General features: G+C 45.4%; 1 protein-coding gene across 2 annotated transcripts in view; it reads left to right on the top strand.

The window, feature by feature from the left end:
• The first annotated feature begins 1,200 nt into the window (after nucleotides 1-1,200).
• Nucleotides 1,201-16,964, top strand: part of LOC115478828 (pendrin-like) — a 60,335-nt gene continuing 44,571 nt past the window's right edge. Inside the window, exons 1-5 of one of the 2 annotated variants that reach the window (XM_030216442.1) lie at nucleotides 1,201-1,240; nucleotides 1,768-1,915; nucleotides 2,747-2,886; nucleotides 4,289-4,399; nucleotides 6,742-6,923. In XM_030216442.1, coding sequence (XP_030072302.1) covers nucleotides 1,785-1,915; nucleotides 2,747-2,886; nucleotides 4,289-4,399; nucleotides 6,742-6,923 — 564 coding nt within the window. In that variant the 5' untranslated portion in view covers nucleotides 1,201-1,240; nucleotides 1,768-1,784. The other variant, XM_030216443.1, reaches the window with a different exon arrangement.

Here is a 16,964-nt window from a genome sequence, read left to right on the forward strand (position 1 = left end):
CAAGCATAAACCATGCAGATTCCTCTCAGTTAAACATCTGTTATACACACAGACCCCTAATGAAAACTTCATATATTATCGATAATGTTTCTTGTAACATTTAAACTATTTATATATACCCACTCCCCTCAAAACAACCCCCCCCCACCCTCTCCCCTTTTTTCATAATTCTTACAATACTCCAGCAATAAGGTAGCTAATTTAGGGATGTACAATTCTTAGTGCGCATTTGACCTGTCAAAGCACCTTAAAATTTTACTGCAAGCAAAATTGATTTGACGTGCATTAGCTTGTGAATTAACTAACATGCGTTTAATTGTTTTCTTATTAACACGAATCTGTAACACGAACCAAAAATGAATGAAAATCAGGGAGGGGGGGGAAGCCAATGTTCCCTAAAACGAACTGAAATGGTTGTTCCTGTACAGATCCCAAAACTACACTTGCAGAGAAACAGGATCGAAAATTTGGGGAGGGTTGCGGTCTGCGGTTCTTTTTTTTTTTTTTTTTGCTGAAAATATCTGTTTTGCAGGACCACCATGACACCTGGAAAATTAATCCCATCACAAGTATTGTATGTATTGGTTTTACATTCCCAGGTATCATTTTTTTGTAAATCTTGTATTTAGGACGATCAGTTTTTCACTAATAACAATATGCAGTGTGAATGCAAAAGAAAAGAAAGAAAAAAAAACCCCAAAATCTTTAGCAAGGTGAAGAGCAGTGAACTATAAATGCTGGTTATCTGTGTCATTTGCTTTGGAGGGCTGGGGAAAATATTAGCATCATCTAAATTCTAATGCACCTACTTATTCATTTATTTACAAATATTTATATTGCGCATTATCTTAAAATCTAAGCGTACAGAAAAGAAGACACAAATAATGGCATAAATAAAATCTCAAGTCAACCTGGTTTACATAAACCCATATTGTTCAGCAATGGTCAGCTAAATTCGTACCATAAGACTGGTGAAAAAGAAGGGTTTTTTTTTAATGCTTTCTTAATTTCTTTTTCTGTTTGAAAAATCCTTATTTTAGTGCTGCTCTGCACTCTGGCAAAAGACAAACCGCCCCGTTGAGAATTCAAGATGAGCAGGCGGGTGGGGGGGTAATGCAGAACAGGTACAGTCTCACCCAAACTGGAGAAGGATGTCTCTGTTTCCCCATAAACAGAGTCAGCTGGGACTATATAGTCCATAAGGGCAGGCTGGCTGGGAAGGCTACCGGAGAGGCTGCAGGTATGGGGAAAGGCTGCCTGACTAGCTGGCTGGGAAACTTTCCTTTTGATTAGATTTTTCAGGTTTGGCTGGCACTGGTTTAAGATGAGTAGCTTAATTTGACTATATATTTGGTCATCTGAAAGAGCGCAACTATGCCAATAATATGCTTCTGAAGTCGGGGATCTTGGTTTTGTTTTTTTGTTTTTTAAGAATTTGGGAAGGATGTGGCTGTACAATAGAAATGGAACAGATCCAGACCCAGAAAAAAAATTAGGGGATTAAAAAAAAATTGTGCTGTGGCCAAAATCCATTATTTTTTTCCACTACTGAGGAAGTCACTTTTTTTTTTTTAATTGCAAGAGTACCTGAGAAAGTATTCAGGACCCATTAGCCTGGAACTGCTCACAGAAGAGGAAAAAAGTTAGACAATACGTTGTAGGATTTCAGAAAATCGGATTAAACAGATTTTGTTTGCTTCCTTTAGCAGAAGGAGCTGAACCCGGAGGTATGTGTTCTTACACATGCATGTTTCTTTGTGTTCCCAGAGCTGGCCCCAGGCACCATGGATAGCCCGGAGTATAATCGGTACCTGGTGGACCGATCGATCTACTCGGAACCCACGTTTGAGGAGGAGAACGAGAAGAAGGAAGTGGTCCCGAAGACTCTCCGGGAGCGGCTGCAGAAGTCCTGCAGGTTTGCTCTTTCCTTCTTACCTAGGGGCACTGCTGGCCTGGGGTGGGGGGCTTGAAATACTCCAGGATCTGTCTGCAGTTCATTAGGAAACTGGAAAAATGCTGCATTTTTTTGTTGTTGTTCTCTGCCCCTGGAGGGAACACCAGGGAGTCCCTGGCATCATTGGATCGGGGTGGCAGCACTCAAAAAGTGTAACATACACACCTGCAGGCCCCACTGCTGTTAAATACATTTGTATAGTGTTGGAAGGGAAGGGAGGGGGGGATTGGGGTAATGTTGGATGGTTATTCTGCAGTTACATTCAGTGAATATTGTGTGTACAGAATTTTGTTATGTTGTAACTTAATAAAACTAAAGATTTACACAAAAATGTATATAGTGCTACATAGTGCGGGCAGCCCTGCTGTATCGTAGTAGTTCATTCTGTGGCCCATTGTAACATAGTAACATAGTAGATGACAGCAGAAAACAACCTGCACGGTCCATCCAGTCTGCCCAACAAGATAAACTCATATGTGCTACTTCTTGTGTATACCTTACCTTGATTTGTATCTGCCATTTTCAGGACACAGACCGTAGAAGTCTTGCCCAGAACTAGCCCCACTACCCAAACACCAGCCCCACCTCCCAATCTCGCATTGCTTTTTATTTCTTGCGCTTTGTGTCGCATTATTTTAGCTGATTTGTTTCTAGTTATTGCGACATGTTGACGATATGCAGTGCCCTAAAGAAATATTTTATGCGTATGGGGTTGTTGTTGGGTTTTTTTTTTCACTCCTGCAATCTTGCAGGCTCTGATTTAACTTTCTTTTCCTGTGTTTGTTCCCACAGCTGTTCAGCTAAAAAGGCTCTGCAGATCACTAAGTCCTTCTTCCCTGTGCTGGACTGGCTGCCCAAATATAGAGTAAAGGAATGGATCTTGAATGACATCATCTCTGGGGTCAGTACAGGACTAGTTGGCACTTTGCAAGGTAAGAAGAGGCCCAACTGTGCAGCCTGACACTTTCCGCCATAGGGGAAGGAAGCTGTAGCATCTGGTCTTTTCGTGGTAGCGTTCACAATGCCTCCAATGTAATCATAGCTCAAAACAGTAGTCAAGTTTTTACCATGAATATATGCAAAAAGGTAAGCGTTCCTGCCCCCAGTGGCTTACAGTCTAAAGTTGAGCACATGCAGTTTTTCAAGGTGAAGGTGTGAGTTGATAGACAGAAATGGATCGACCTATCAGCTAGACACTTTACAAGGGGCCTCATTGCTTTAATAGTAATTAATAAAAATGCTTGTATGTAATGTAGCATTTTATGCATACTCTTTCACATGCATGGAAAACCATTAAACCTAACATGTACTTCCTACATAATGGATGAGAGCCTCTTCAATGTTACAGTTTATGGGCCACAATACCCTTAAATTTGGATCTCAATCCAGGTCACTGGAGGTCTTGACTCTCTGCTCTCATCACCACTCTCTGCACCACATGTATTTCATTCATGAATAATAATGTCCCTTAACTAACAGGCTCATTGTGACCCAGGAGCCTTCTGGAATCTCAAAATCATGGTGTCTATAAATAATAAAAAATCTGCAAAATTACATTGGATAATAAAGTGGCTTGTTTGTTTGTTTTTTTTAGTCCACTTGATTGCACAGAAATAAAGGTTAGCACACACACAAAAAAAACAAAAACCAAGGAAAGTATTAAGTTACTGCAATAAGGTATTGCTTTATATAATTTTTGTTTTGTGTGTTAACCCTTATTTCCACTGGCTAATTGGAAATCATTACTGGCACTTAATAAAAGAATATCATTTCTCAGCATACACCAGAAACTATGATTGTACTAATTATAATAAACATGTAATAAGAAAAAAAATATGAATTATTGTAAATTGTAAGTGACTAAAGATTTAGGGCCTCTTTTGTCAAGATGCACTAGCAGTTCCCGTGTGGCAATGCCAACAAAGCCCATTCAAAATGAATGGGCTTTGTTGGCATTACCACACTGGGATGGTTTGATAAAACAGGCCCTTAGATTATCAGATGGTGGGGGTAGTTGGAAGGGTGTGTTCTGATTGTGTAAGTTAATCTGCTATAATTTTTTTATTCTAATTTTATCTTAACGTTTATTTCAATGCTTATTTTAATATTACCTTTTAAAATGTATGTTATTTTCTTTTAAATTGAGGCTTTATTTTATTGTAAACAACCCAGATAATTATTATTGGGTAGTATAACAAATACATTGAAACTTTAACTTAAAACCCAATACACAGGGCTTCTAGGATCTAACTTACATTCTGTATACTTACAACATTTGCCAGATATTTCAAGTCTTTCTTTTCTGATCCCTTTAATGTTTCTGGATGGTTTTAGGCTTGGCGTTTGCCTTACTGGCTGCAGTCCCCGTTGGATATGGTCTCTATTCCTCATTCTTCCCCATTCTGACATACTTCATCATGGGAACATCGAAGCACATCTCAGTTGGTAAAGTCTCTGCATCTGTTCACCTCTCCTTTTTTTGTAATGATGTGTCCTTCTGCACTTTGTTAAACTTTGGTTGGTACATATATAATTGTATTTTATTAATGTATTGGATTCTTATTATGATGTTTTTGTAATGTGAAGATGGTATATAAGTCATATGCAGCGTCTCAAGCTCTGCTCCTTGCAGTTTGGTGGGATGCAGAAACCTAGTGTGAATTTTTTTGCGGGGGGGGGGGGGGGAGGGGAGAAACAGGAAGCACATTATCTCACATTTCATGTCAATAGGGTACCCCCAGGAAGATGATCAGTGGTATGGAAGGGAAGAACATGCTTTCCCCAGTGCGAAGGGACAATCTGATGAGGCAGATTTTCGGAGCCCCTAAAGTTGGGCGCCCCAAACCAGTGTTTCACTGGCCATAGGAGCCAGCTCTGTGGGTGCTATGGGTGCTTGAGCATCCCCAATATTGAACAAACTCCTTGATTGTGTCCAGGAAGATGTAATTTCCATTGGGTTTAGCACCACCAATAATTTTGATAAGTTTGCTCCTATTTCACTGGCATTGTCCTTAAACTCACCCTGTGTGCAAGATACCTGAGTGTGAGTCCAAGATCTAATTTCTGCTGCTCATGCCAGTTGGGAAATGAGAATGTTGTGGAGTCAGCACTCGCAGCCCCTGGGAAGAAAGAGGCTCAATCATCACATAATGGTGACACCTAGTGTCCATATTCAGAATGCAAGAATGTCAGCTTCTGAGAGAAGCCAGCAGTGGCTTCTTGAACAAGATTGTTGCAATGGCTGGACAATATGGGAGAAAATATCATATAGCATGATAAACACTGGATAGTACTAGATGAAGTCTTATGATAGCCTCAAAAACCCATCTTTTTAAGCAGGCTTTTTTTTAGAATGACCATTGAAAGGTATTTAATTCATTGTCACCTTCCCTCTGTTTTGTCTTTTCCCTGCCTACTCCCTTCCCTTTCCCTTCCTCCCATTTCTCCCTAGTTTTAGTGTGTTTGCTCTTGTATCTTTCCTATCTCAATCAATGTAGTTCCTTTTCTTACTTTTTTGTTTTGATTTTAATTTTGTAAACCACTCAGTTCTGTGAGTCAGCTTGGGTGGTATATCAAGTTTTAATATCTGCACATCCCCATTACTCTGCTAAGCTTAGCCTGTTTTCTTTGTGTTACATATTATAATCTTACTACTATGTAAGCCGCATTGAACCTGCTATGTGTGGGAAAGTGCGGGGTACAAATGTAACAAATAAATAAATAATAATCAATAAACATATGATGCTGTAATTCTGTAAACACCAGTTCACTCTGAGCTGCAAACACACAAAAGCAGTAGGAAACCATGAGGCCCAAAACAATGAAAAAATAGAGAAATTCTGATAATAAGTTTTACGGTCTGTGACCCAGTGGTGTAGCAAGGGGGGTGGGAGGGACGGTCCGCCCCCTGGTGTCAGCTCGGGGGGGGGGGGGTGCTCCCTGCCAGCTCCCCCCCCCGGGTGCAGCACGATGACACCCCCCCCCGACCCAGTGCCTACCCTCCTCAGCTCCCTCCAACCAGCTCCCGCACCCTACCTTTAAAGAAATTTCGGAAGCCGTGGAGAGGCGAGGCGCAGCGCCTCACGCCTGCAAGTAAAAGAAGCGTGGATCATCATCGGGCCATCCCTCATGCTGTCTGTCCTGCCCTTGCGGAAATAGGAAGTTGCGTCAGCGGAGGGCAGGACAGACAGCGTGAGGGAAGGCCCGATGATGACGATCCTCGCTTCTTTTACTTGCAGGTGCGAGGCGCTGCGCCTCGCCTCTCCACGGCTTCCGAAATGTCTTTAAAGGTAGGGTGCTCAGCTGGTTGGAGGGAGCTGAGGAGGTAGGCACTGGGTCGGGGGGGGGGGTGTTGATGCGCTGAGGGGGGGTGTCATCGTGCTGCACCCGGGGGGGGTGCAACGGCGAACTGTCCCGGGTGGCAGCCCTCCTTGCTACGCCACTGCTGTGACCAATACCTTTTCATTGTAGGTTAGTCCACTTATAGGCTCCCAGAGGCAGAAAATGTGTGTGCTCAATATGCATTGACAATATGCAGCTCACACCCTACCTATATGTAAATATATATAAATATAAATATATAATAAATAATTTAATATATAAATAACATAATAAATAATATAAATAAATAATATAATATAATAAATATATATGTAAAGCTTATATGAGTTTATCTTGTTGGGCAGACTGGATGGACCGTGCAGGTCTTTTTCTGCCGTCATCTACTATGTTACTATGTTATGTATGTTGTTGCAGCCCTTCCCCTTAAAAAGCTGTTGTCTTGGCAGGCCCTTTCCCTGTGGTCAGTCTGATGGTTGGATCTGTTGTGTTAAGCATGGTTCCTGATGAGAACTTCCTAATAACCAGTAATAGCACAGGGCTGAACAAATCCGTGGTGAACGTTGCAGACCGAGACGCGGAGAGAGTGTTGGTCTCTGGAACTCTTTGCTTCCTTGTTGGCATTCTGCAGGTAATTATAAATGAACATACAAGATACTGACAATTTTAGAAGCTTCTTGTTTTCATATAGTTATTTGAAGACAAATGCAATGATATTTTATTCATTTAGGATTCATTTCACAGGGAAACTGGATTTTTGCAACACCTTCGCCTATATTTACTAAGGTGTGCTATGGGCGCGTTAGCGTTTTTAACACGTGTAAATGGTTTATGTGCGTTAAAAGCTAACATGCCCATAGAAATGTATAGGCGCATTAGCATTTAACACGCCTTACATTTAAAGGTGCGTTATCAATAGAAATCAAACAAAATAAAACATGGAAAAGAAAATAAGATGATACCTTTTTTATTGGACATAACTTAAGTTATTGGTATCATCTTATTTTCTTTTCCATGTTTTATTTTGTTTGATTTCTGTTGATAACCTTAAGAGTGGACTAACACGGCTACCACACTCCTCTACTAAAGGTGCATTAGAAATGCTAATGCACCTTAGTAAACACCCCACTTGTTTGCACAGTTCCTGTGAATTAGGCCAGGAGACCCTGTGAGTATATTTTGAGGCCTCTAGTGTTAGAAATGTATAGTGAGCTCAATCAGTTCCTGGGAATAAGGTGAAGAGTGAACATCTTATCCAGGTTATTTCCAGAACCAACACGGAGACTTTCAGCAATGCACCATACTTCTGCCCCTAGAAGCAGGGCCGGTCTTAGGGCGACGCGACCGAGGCGACCGCATAGTGCCTTGCGCTCAAGGGGGCCCCGCGCGGTGCGCCTGAACTCCGCCCCAACCGCCCGAGTTCCAGTCCCCCTCCCTCTGAATTTTAAAAGTCATCTAAGTTACCTCGTCGGGGTACGGTGGCAGGCGGCAGCAGTGAAAAGCGTGTGAGCTGCTCGGTACTTCAGGAGCCTTCCCTTCCCTCTCTCAGCTCTGGTCCCGCCCTCCCGCCCTTGCGGAAACAGGAAATGAGGGCGGGAGTCGGGACCAGAGCTGAGAGAGAGAAAGGAAGGCTCCTGAAGCACTGAGCTCGCACGCTTTTCCCTGCTGCTGTAACCCGACGAGGTAAGATGATTTTTAAAATTCGGAGGGAGGGCGGGAGGCCCCTGGAGCTCGGAGGGAGGCCTCAGAGGGAGGGAGGGAGGCCTTGGATCTGAGAGGGAGGGAGGGAGGCCTTGGAGCTTGGAGGGAGGGAGGGAGGGGGGCCCTTGGAGCTCAGGAGGGGGGATGGTCCTGGAGCTCGGAGGGAGGACCCTGGAGCTCAGAGGGAGAGGGAGGGGTGGTCCTGGAGCTCAGAGGGAGCTCAGAGGGAGGGGTGGCGGCCCTGGAGCTCAGTGGGAGGGGCCTTGGAGCTCAGAGAGGTGGAGCTAGGGTGGGGAGGGGCTAGGGTGGGGCCCCATCAAATTTGTCTGCCCAGGGCCCCGCACTTGCTAAGACCGGCCCTGCCTAGAAGGCCAATGTACTATGACAGAGCTTCCCAAACTGTGGGTCATGACTCTTTGTGATTGTAACCTAGACAGACACTATATAGGATGCCATTGTCAATGCATCCGCCAGCGTCATGCACTTTTGGTGGCCTTGTGAACTGGGGTCACAGCTGCCAAAAGATTGATGAGTGCTGTACCATGACCAGTGTCAGGTCTCTCAAGACTTAATATCTGTAAAGCCTTAATATCCTGAAGTATAACCTTGGCACACCAGCACACACCTGAAGCCTCTTCTTTTCTGAAATTTTCTTTATTGAATAAATATAGATAGTTTACTCACAGTCAGATGTTCAGAAGTATTGCCCCAAGGCAACAGAGACTCCGTAATTCTGAGAGCTGTATCAGTGGTTGGAGGTAGAAGTCTGAAGAAAGGCAGTTTCGTTGCAGAGGTGGGAAAATAGTTGAATAGAGACAAGTAGTTCAGAGCTGGGTGGCTAGAATGTGCAGTATCTTATTAGAGAGATATTAACAAGGTGAAAAATGAGTTCATTACAAGGAGTTTAGCTGGGCAAGTGCTGTCTGAAGCAAGATGGAGAATGCCTCATGGAGGCCAAGAAGGGGCTCACACAGGCCCAGGGAGGAAGAGGTAAAGGGACCAATATGGACAGAGCCTGCCATCAGGTAGCAGGGGTGGTCCCAGAGGGCAGCCCTCAATTGAAGGGAAAGGTCATACTTGGCTGACCTCTCAGGACAGAGATAGTAAGAATGACCAGGAAATAATAGCAGGTAGACAAAAGAGCCAAGCTTGGCTGAGAACGAGAAGAGGTCTTTGCAGCAGAATAGACCAATAGTAACAGTCCTTATACAGAAAGGTAGAGACAACTGCATTACATGTGAGACTACATTACAAACAATGCATTGGTCATATATCTTTGCAGTGAGGACTGCAGCAGTAAAAATTCTTAGAAGTGAGAATAACAGTAAAAGCATTAAACGCATTTTAGGGCCATGCTATAAACTAGTGCAAGGCTGTCGGAGGACAGAACAATCAGCACAACCATCTCTTTTTAGAAGACACTTCTGGTGTCAAAGTCTGGGGACTATGAGTAAATATCTTTGCCATACTGGGTGCTAGGATGGAGTCAGGACCATTTAGCTTGAATATCCTGACATTTCTGGGAGGCTAAATCAATTGCAGGAAAACAGTTTTTAATCATTTATTTATAATTTTTCATTTTACAAGGGTCACTTGCAAACAGTAATACAGAGATGACTGTACATTAATACAATATTAGAGGAAAACAATCTCAACTAGATAAATGGATTATATACAATCTTTCTCTTTCTTAGACCACAAAATAAATAGGGAGAGTGAAACAAGACAAGGGGATCAATTAAACAACAGTAAACAAAGAAAATGTGGTATTAACCTGATTATCCCCAGTTATTATTTATCTGAATCATTATTCCACATTGATCGTCTGGTTGGCTTCTTCAAACCCAAGACAGTGTATAGTCAATTAATTTCATTGGAAGCATAGTTATTGTCCAATATTAGTGGAAATCATACACCTGATTTCATTTTTTTCTCTTTTAAAACCAGAAATTATTTAACAATACAAACACTTGAATCTCTAATCCAATTCCCACTGATTAAGGTAATCCCAGTTTCACAGGCTTCACTCCTTTTGAATTAATATACTAAGAGGAATCATTTCAGAGGAAAAAACTTTAGGAGTCATACCCAGAACTCTGGAAAAACAACAATCTCAATATTAATCATCTGTAATAATATTCATTTTGTTCAAAACTTTCTGGTCTATTATCATTTTCAAAATCTTAACCGTTTCCTTCTCCTGTAGAACTTCATTTGCTGTATCAATTTTTCATTCTCAAAGGATTCGATTCGATTATCCATGTGGCTCACTAATAAGATTATATCTGAAGCAAAATTATTTACTACCACCGTTAGGTCCTGGAGCGCCTTCCAGATGATATTCAATGTAACCTCCACAGGAGCCAAAAACTCCAAGCTGATAGGTCTTATGGGTTTAGGAGTGGCACCGTTGACACGGGTTCAGCTGTAAACGACTTCCGTTTCAGCATACACTCCTAACTCACTCCTCCACTCCTTTGGACATGGTGGTTAAATAACTCGGGAGTGATGAAGTTGTTTCCAGGTCCAAGAGCATCGATGCTCCTTCGCCAGCGCTAATCAAAGGACTCATCAACCCAATCATCTGTGGGCAGCTTGTCGCGCAGCGGTCCCACACTTGCTGCACAGGGGACAAAACACTGGTCATCGGCGGCTGACCCCCCATTCTCCCCTTCCTCTCAGTTAAGGTAACTGCAAATGCAGAGAGGAAATTTCAAGTAAACAAAAACAGAACTTCAGAGGACAGCTGGGCCGTTGAACGTACAAGCTTCAGGTCACCATCTTTCCACTCTCCCTAGTTTGGGACACTCTTTGTCTGGTTTCTCCTCAGAGGCCTGTCTGATATGGGTAACTCTTCAGCATAGCCCTCTGAGTCATTGAAACACAGAAGCCCCTCAAGCCCCTCCACCACTACAAGGTGGTGTCCCTTCGGAGGGGAGAACTTAACCTGGCATAGCCTCTCCCACAAAGCAGTGCCCTTCTGGACTAAGCTTTCTTTTCACTGCCATTATAACTATCTGAAAGCACAAATATAGAGAGCATTTACTGGGAACTTTCCTATCTCTGTAAGTAGTCTTGCTTAATAAAACCAGAGCAGCTGAAACCACAAGAAAATTGTCACTTGAAATTATTCCACGTCCATCTCCAGAGAGATCGGGTCAGCCTTCCACTGTAAATGTTTCACCCTCCCTGGTCCATTACAACATTTGATTGACCAGTGACTACGTAAAACTCTAGAAATCATCCTAACACCATTTTTATACATACCCCATTCAAATTAAGAATTTGGGATTCGTTTTACTTAGGTGCAATTAAAGGTATCATACCATGCAGCATCAGCTGAGATGTTCCTTACATGAAGGTACTTGCAAATGAGCTGAAGTACCAAAATAGTCAGACTTGTTATAAAAAAAATAATTATTATTATGCAGATCGGTGATCTAGTACCGGGGCCCTTTTAGGCTACGTTAACTGCTTTTACTGCATCATCTTGTTAATTTTTGGGATCTTGCCAGGTACTTATGACCTGGACTGGTCAATGTTAGTAACAGGGCTTGATGGGACTTTGGTCTGACCCAGTAGGGCAATTCTTATGTTCTTATGAACTCTGGAACTCATTAGCAGGGCTGCAGTAAAAGCAGTTAGTGTAGCCTAAAAAAGATTCCATTTTCTCCAGGGCTCCGGTACTAGATCACTGCATTACATAATGAAAATCTTTTTTTCTCATGGGTTTTTTAAAACAAATCTGACCATTTTGTTATAAGTGCTTCAGTGCATTTGTTGTACTCTGCAAGATCCTTCATCTTGCAAGTACCTTCGTGTAAGAAACACTTTGGGCTGATCCCAGCTGGTTTTATACATGTTGGGGCCTAGATCAGAAATATTGGATGGGGCTCCAAAGCTCACTGGCAGACTATTCTTTCTTCAGCTTTGAGCAGGCTTGGGGGCCCTTGCGGCCTGGGGGCCCAGGGTATTTGCCCTGTTTTCATCCCCCTAACGCCAGCCCTGCAGCGGATGCTGCATTGTAAGAAGTTCAGTGACAATGGCCACAGATCATTGAAAGAAAATTAAACATTGTCCCCCGGATTCTGTAAATGGCTCTTTAAACTGCGCACACAAATTTAGGCGGGATCCCAATTTGTGCACACAATTGAATTGAATAATGAGACAATTAACACCGATGACTGGGCTTTAACTATCAATTATCAGTGCTAATTAGCATTAATTAAAATCTACGCACATAAATTTACAAGGGTCATGGGCGTCCCTGCAAAGTATGCATATTGTTATAGAATAAGGGGAACCTACACCTAATTTAAGCACAAAGGTTTACACCTTGAACTACAACTGAAAAAGATATGAGGCAAATTCAAAATCCTTCCCCCATCCCCCACCCCACAAAAGAAATGAATCCAGAAATGAAAACCTTTCTCACTTGCCTGATTTAGCCTCCCATAAATGTCAGAATGGTTATGCTACAGTTAAGGTAGGGCTCAGAGCTCCCCCTCCCTCGAAGTTGTGACCACTCTCTGCACTCTTCCCACCCCCACCAAGTAGTCATGGATTCCAGCGCTAAGCGCTATCCAATAAACAGTCTAACTTATTGAGCACCATTTATAGAATATCGCTAAACGTTATTTATCGGCACCATTTAGAGAATTTTCGCCTCTGTAACTTGATACAGAAAATTCATGATATTAAAATCATTCTATATCTAGACCATTGACAAATGTATGTCCACCGCATCTTAAAAAAGATATAGTGGAATTAGAAAATGTACAAAGAAGGGCGATGAAAATTATAAAGGGGATGGGACATGAGACAGGTAAGGGAAGATACAATAGGGGTTTATAAAATAATGAGTGGAATGGAATGGGTGGATGAGAATTGTCTGTTTATTCTTTACAAAAATACTAGGACTAGGGCGCACACAAAGAAACTATATAGTAGTAAATTTAAAACGAATCGGAGAAAATAAAATTCATAAGTACATAAATCTTGCCATACTGGGACAGACCAAAGGTCCATCAAGCCCAGAATCCTGTTTCCAACAGTGGCCGATCCGGGTTACAAGTACCTAGCAAGATCTCAAAACAGTTCAATACATTTTATGCTGCTTATCCTAGAAATAAGCAGTGGAGTTTCCCCAAGTCCATCTTAATAATGGCTTATGGACTTTTCTTTTAGGAAGCTATATAAACCTTTTTTTAAAACTGGTGGTGGGAGGCGGGACTGGTGGTTGGGAGGCGGGGATAGTGCTGGGCAGACTTATATGGTCTGTGCACGGAAAAGGACAGGTACAAATCAAGGTAAGGTATACACAAAAAGTAGTGCATGTGAGTTTATCTTGTTGGGCAGACTGGATGGACCGTGCAGGTCTTTTTCTGCCATCATCTACTATGTTACTATGTAACTACTTTTGCCACATTCTCTGGCAACAAATTCCAGAGTTTAATTACACACTGAGTAAAGAAATATTTTCTCCAATTTGTTTTAAATTTACTACTTTGCAGCTTCATTCTTTGCCAGAGAATGTGGTAAAAGCAGTTAGCTTAGCAGGGATTAAAAAGATTTGGATAATTTCCTAAAAGAAAAGTCCATAAACCATTATTATGGTGGACTTGGGAAAATCCATTGTATATTCTAGGATAAACAGCATAAAATCTGTTTTACTATTCTGGGATCTTGTTAGGTACTTGTGACCTAGATTGGCCACTGCTGGAAACAGGATATTCTCCGAGGACAAGCAGGCTGCTTGTTCTCACTGATGGGTGACGTCCACGGCAGCCCCTCCAATCGGAAACTTCTCTAGCAAAGTCCTTTGCTAGTCCTCGCGCGCCCGCGCGCACCGCGCATGCGCGGCCGTCTTCCCGCCCGAAACCGGCTCGAGCCGGCCAGTCTTCTTTTGTCCGCACTCGGTACGGTCGTGTTTCGCCGTGTCGAGCCCCGGAAAGTCGACCTCGCGCGTCCAAATTTATTTTTGACGTGTTTTTTTCTTCGGAAAAGTCTTAAAAGTGTCGGGAAGTGCTCCGGAAACCCCCCCCCCCCGGGTTTCGTGTCAACCCCTTCCCGTACTTCCAGCTTTTTGCCCCGATAAGTTTTCTTTCGTCGTCGGGGTAGGCCTCTTTTCGGCCTCGGTCGAGATTTTCTCCCTTAAAAATTTTTGGTGCTCTTTTTCCGTCATTTCGGATTTTGACTTCGCCGGCGTGATTTTTCCGCCCATGACATCGAAGCCTTCCAGCGGCTTCAAGAAGTGCACCCAGTGCGCCCGGATAATCTCGCTCACTGATCGACACTCGTCGTGTCTTCAGTGTCTGGGGGCCGAGCACCGCCCTCAGAACTGTAGTCTGTGTTCCCTGCTTCAAAGGCGGACTCAGGTAGCGAGATTAGCCCAGTGGAACGTGTTGTTCTCGGGCTCTTCGTCGGCATCGGCACCGGGATCTTCGAGTGCATCGACGTCGTCAGCGTCCAGACCATCTTCCTTGGCCGCCACTGCATCGAGTGCATCGAGGCATCGGGCCTCTGCATCGGCGCCAAGGTATTGGGCGACTGCATCGACGTCGGTGGTACCGGGACCTCGTCGGCTGATGTCGTCGGACGGTGGTGCATCGTCAGGAGTGCAGGTGAGGGCTGTCCATTCCCCTGCTGGTGGCGGTGAGCCTTCGGGTGGGTCTCCTCCTACCCTGAGGGCTCCTGCGGTACAGCCCCCCCGAGACCGACCTCCTTCGGCCTCGGCCCCGAGGAAGCGACGGCTGGATTCTACGTCCTCCTCGTCGGTGCCGGGGAGCTCCGGTGACATGCTTCGGAAGAAGTCGAAGAAGCATCGACACCGGTCGCCTCCCCGCGTCGGCACCGAGAGCTCTGGGTCGCCGAGGGAGTCGGCACCCAGCAGGCATCGGCACCGAGAGGACCGCTCACCCTCTGTTCAGGAGGTGTCGATGCGCTCCCCTCTGGACAGCCCGGAACAGCCTCCTCGCCCGGAACAGGTTCTGACGTCGACGCCTGCATCGACCTCTTTGCCTTTCTCTGCAGCCGCTCTGAACGAGAGCCTCCGGGCCGTTCTCCCAGAGATTCTGGGAGAGCTGTTGCGCCCTACCCCTCCGGTACTGGCGGTGCTTGCGCCACCGGTACCGTCGAGCGTGGCGCCGGCTGGCCCATCGCCCGGGGTGAGGTCCCCGACGTCGGTACCGCGTGCGGTGCCGACTGCGGCCACCTCCCAGGAAGGCTCCCCGACTACGTCGGCGGAGGGAGCTTCGCCGATGCGGGCGAGGGAGTCTACCTCTCGACGCCCCCATCGTGGACGTGGCTCCACGGAGTCGAGCCGGGCGAGGTTGCAGACACAGGTTCGTGAACTTGTGTCTGACACCGAGGGCGAGGCCTCGTGGGAGGAAGAGGAAGACCCCAGATATTTCTCTGACGAGGAGTCTGAGGGTCTTCCTTCTGATCCCACTCCCTCTCCTGAAAGACAGCTTTCTCCTCCTGAGAGTCTGTCTTTTGCTTCCTTTGTCCGGGAGATGTCTACGGCCATCCCCTTCCCGGTGGTTGTGGAGGACGAGCCCAGGGCTGAAATGTTTGAGCTCCTGGACTATCCTTCTCCACCTAAGGAAGCGTCCACTGTTCCCTTGCACCATGTCCTAAAAAAGACATTGCTTGCGAACTGGACCAAGCCACTAAGTAATCCCCACATTCCCAAGAAGATCGAGTCCCAGTACCGGATCCATGGGGACCCAGAGCTGATGCGCACCCAGTTGCCTCATGACTCTGGAGTTGTGGATTTGGCCCTAAAGAAGGCTAAGAGTTCTAGGGAGCATGCTTCGGCGCCCCCGGGCAAAGACTCTAGAACCTTAGACTCCTTTGGGAGGAAGGCCTACCATTCTTCTATGCTCGTGGCCAAAATCCAGTCTTACCAGCTCTACACGAGCATACACATGCGGAACAATGTGCGGCAGTTGGCGGGCTTGGTTGATGCTCTTCCCCCTGAGCAAGCCAAGCCTTTTCAGGAGGTGGTCAGGCAGCTGAAGGCGTGCAGAAAATTCCTGGCCAGAGGGGTGTATGACACCTTTGATGTTGCGTCCAGGGCCGCTGCTCAAGGTGTGGTGATGCGCAGGCTCTCATGGCTGCGTGCCTCCGACCTGGAGAATAGACTCCAGCAGCGGATTGCGGACTCACCTTGCCGTGCGGACAATATTTTTGGAGAGAAGGTCGAGCAGGTGGTAGAGCATCTCCACCAGCGGGACACCGCATTCGACAAGTTCTCCCGCCGGCAGCCTTCAGCCTCTACCTCTACAGGTAGAAGATTTTTTGGGGGAAGGAGGACTGTTCCCTACTCTTCTGGCAAGCGTAGGTACAATCCCCCTTCTCGACAGCCTGCGGCCCAGGCTAAGCCCCAGCGCGCTCGCTCTCGTCAGCAGCGTGCGCCTCAGCAAGGCCCCGCGGCTCCCCAGCAAAAGCAAGGGGCGAGCTTTTGACTGGCTCCAGCAGAGCATAGCCGACATCCAAGTATCAGTGCCGGGCGACCTGCCGGTCGGGGGGAGGTTGAAAGCTTTTCACCAAAGGTGGCCTCTCATAACCTCCGATCAGTGGGTTCTGCAAATAGTCCGGCAAGGATACACCCTCAATTTGGCTTCAAAACCTCCAAATTGTCCACCGGGAGCTCAATCTTACAGCTTCCAGCACAAGCAGGTACTTGCAGAGGAACTCTCCGCTCTTCTCAGCGCCAATGCGGTCGAGCCCGTGCCATCCGGGCAAGAAGGGCTGGGATTCTATTCCAGGTACTTCCTTGTGGAAAAGAAAACAGGGGGGATGCGTCCCATCCTAGACCTAAGGGCCCTGAACAAATATCTGGTCAAAGAAAAGTTCAGGATGCTTTCCCTGGGCACCCTACTTCCCATGATTCAGGAAAACGATTGGCTATGCTCTCTGGACTTGAAGGATGCCTACACACACATCCCGATACTGCCAGCTCACAGAC

This window comes from Microcaecilia unicolor, chromosome 10 (assembly GCF_901765095.1).
Source record: "Microcaecilia unicolor chromosome 10, aMicUni1.1, whole genome shotgun sequence".
Taxonomy (NCBI): Eukaryota; Metazoa; Chordata; class Amphibia; order Gymnophiona; family Siphonopidae; genus Microcaecilia; species Microcaecilia unicolor.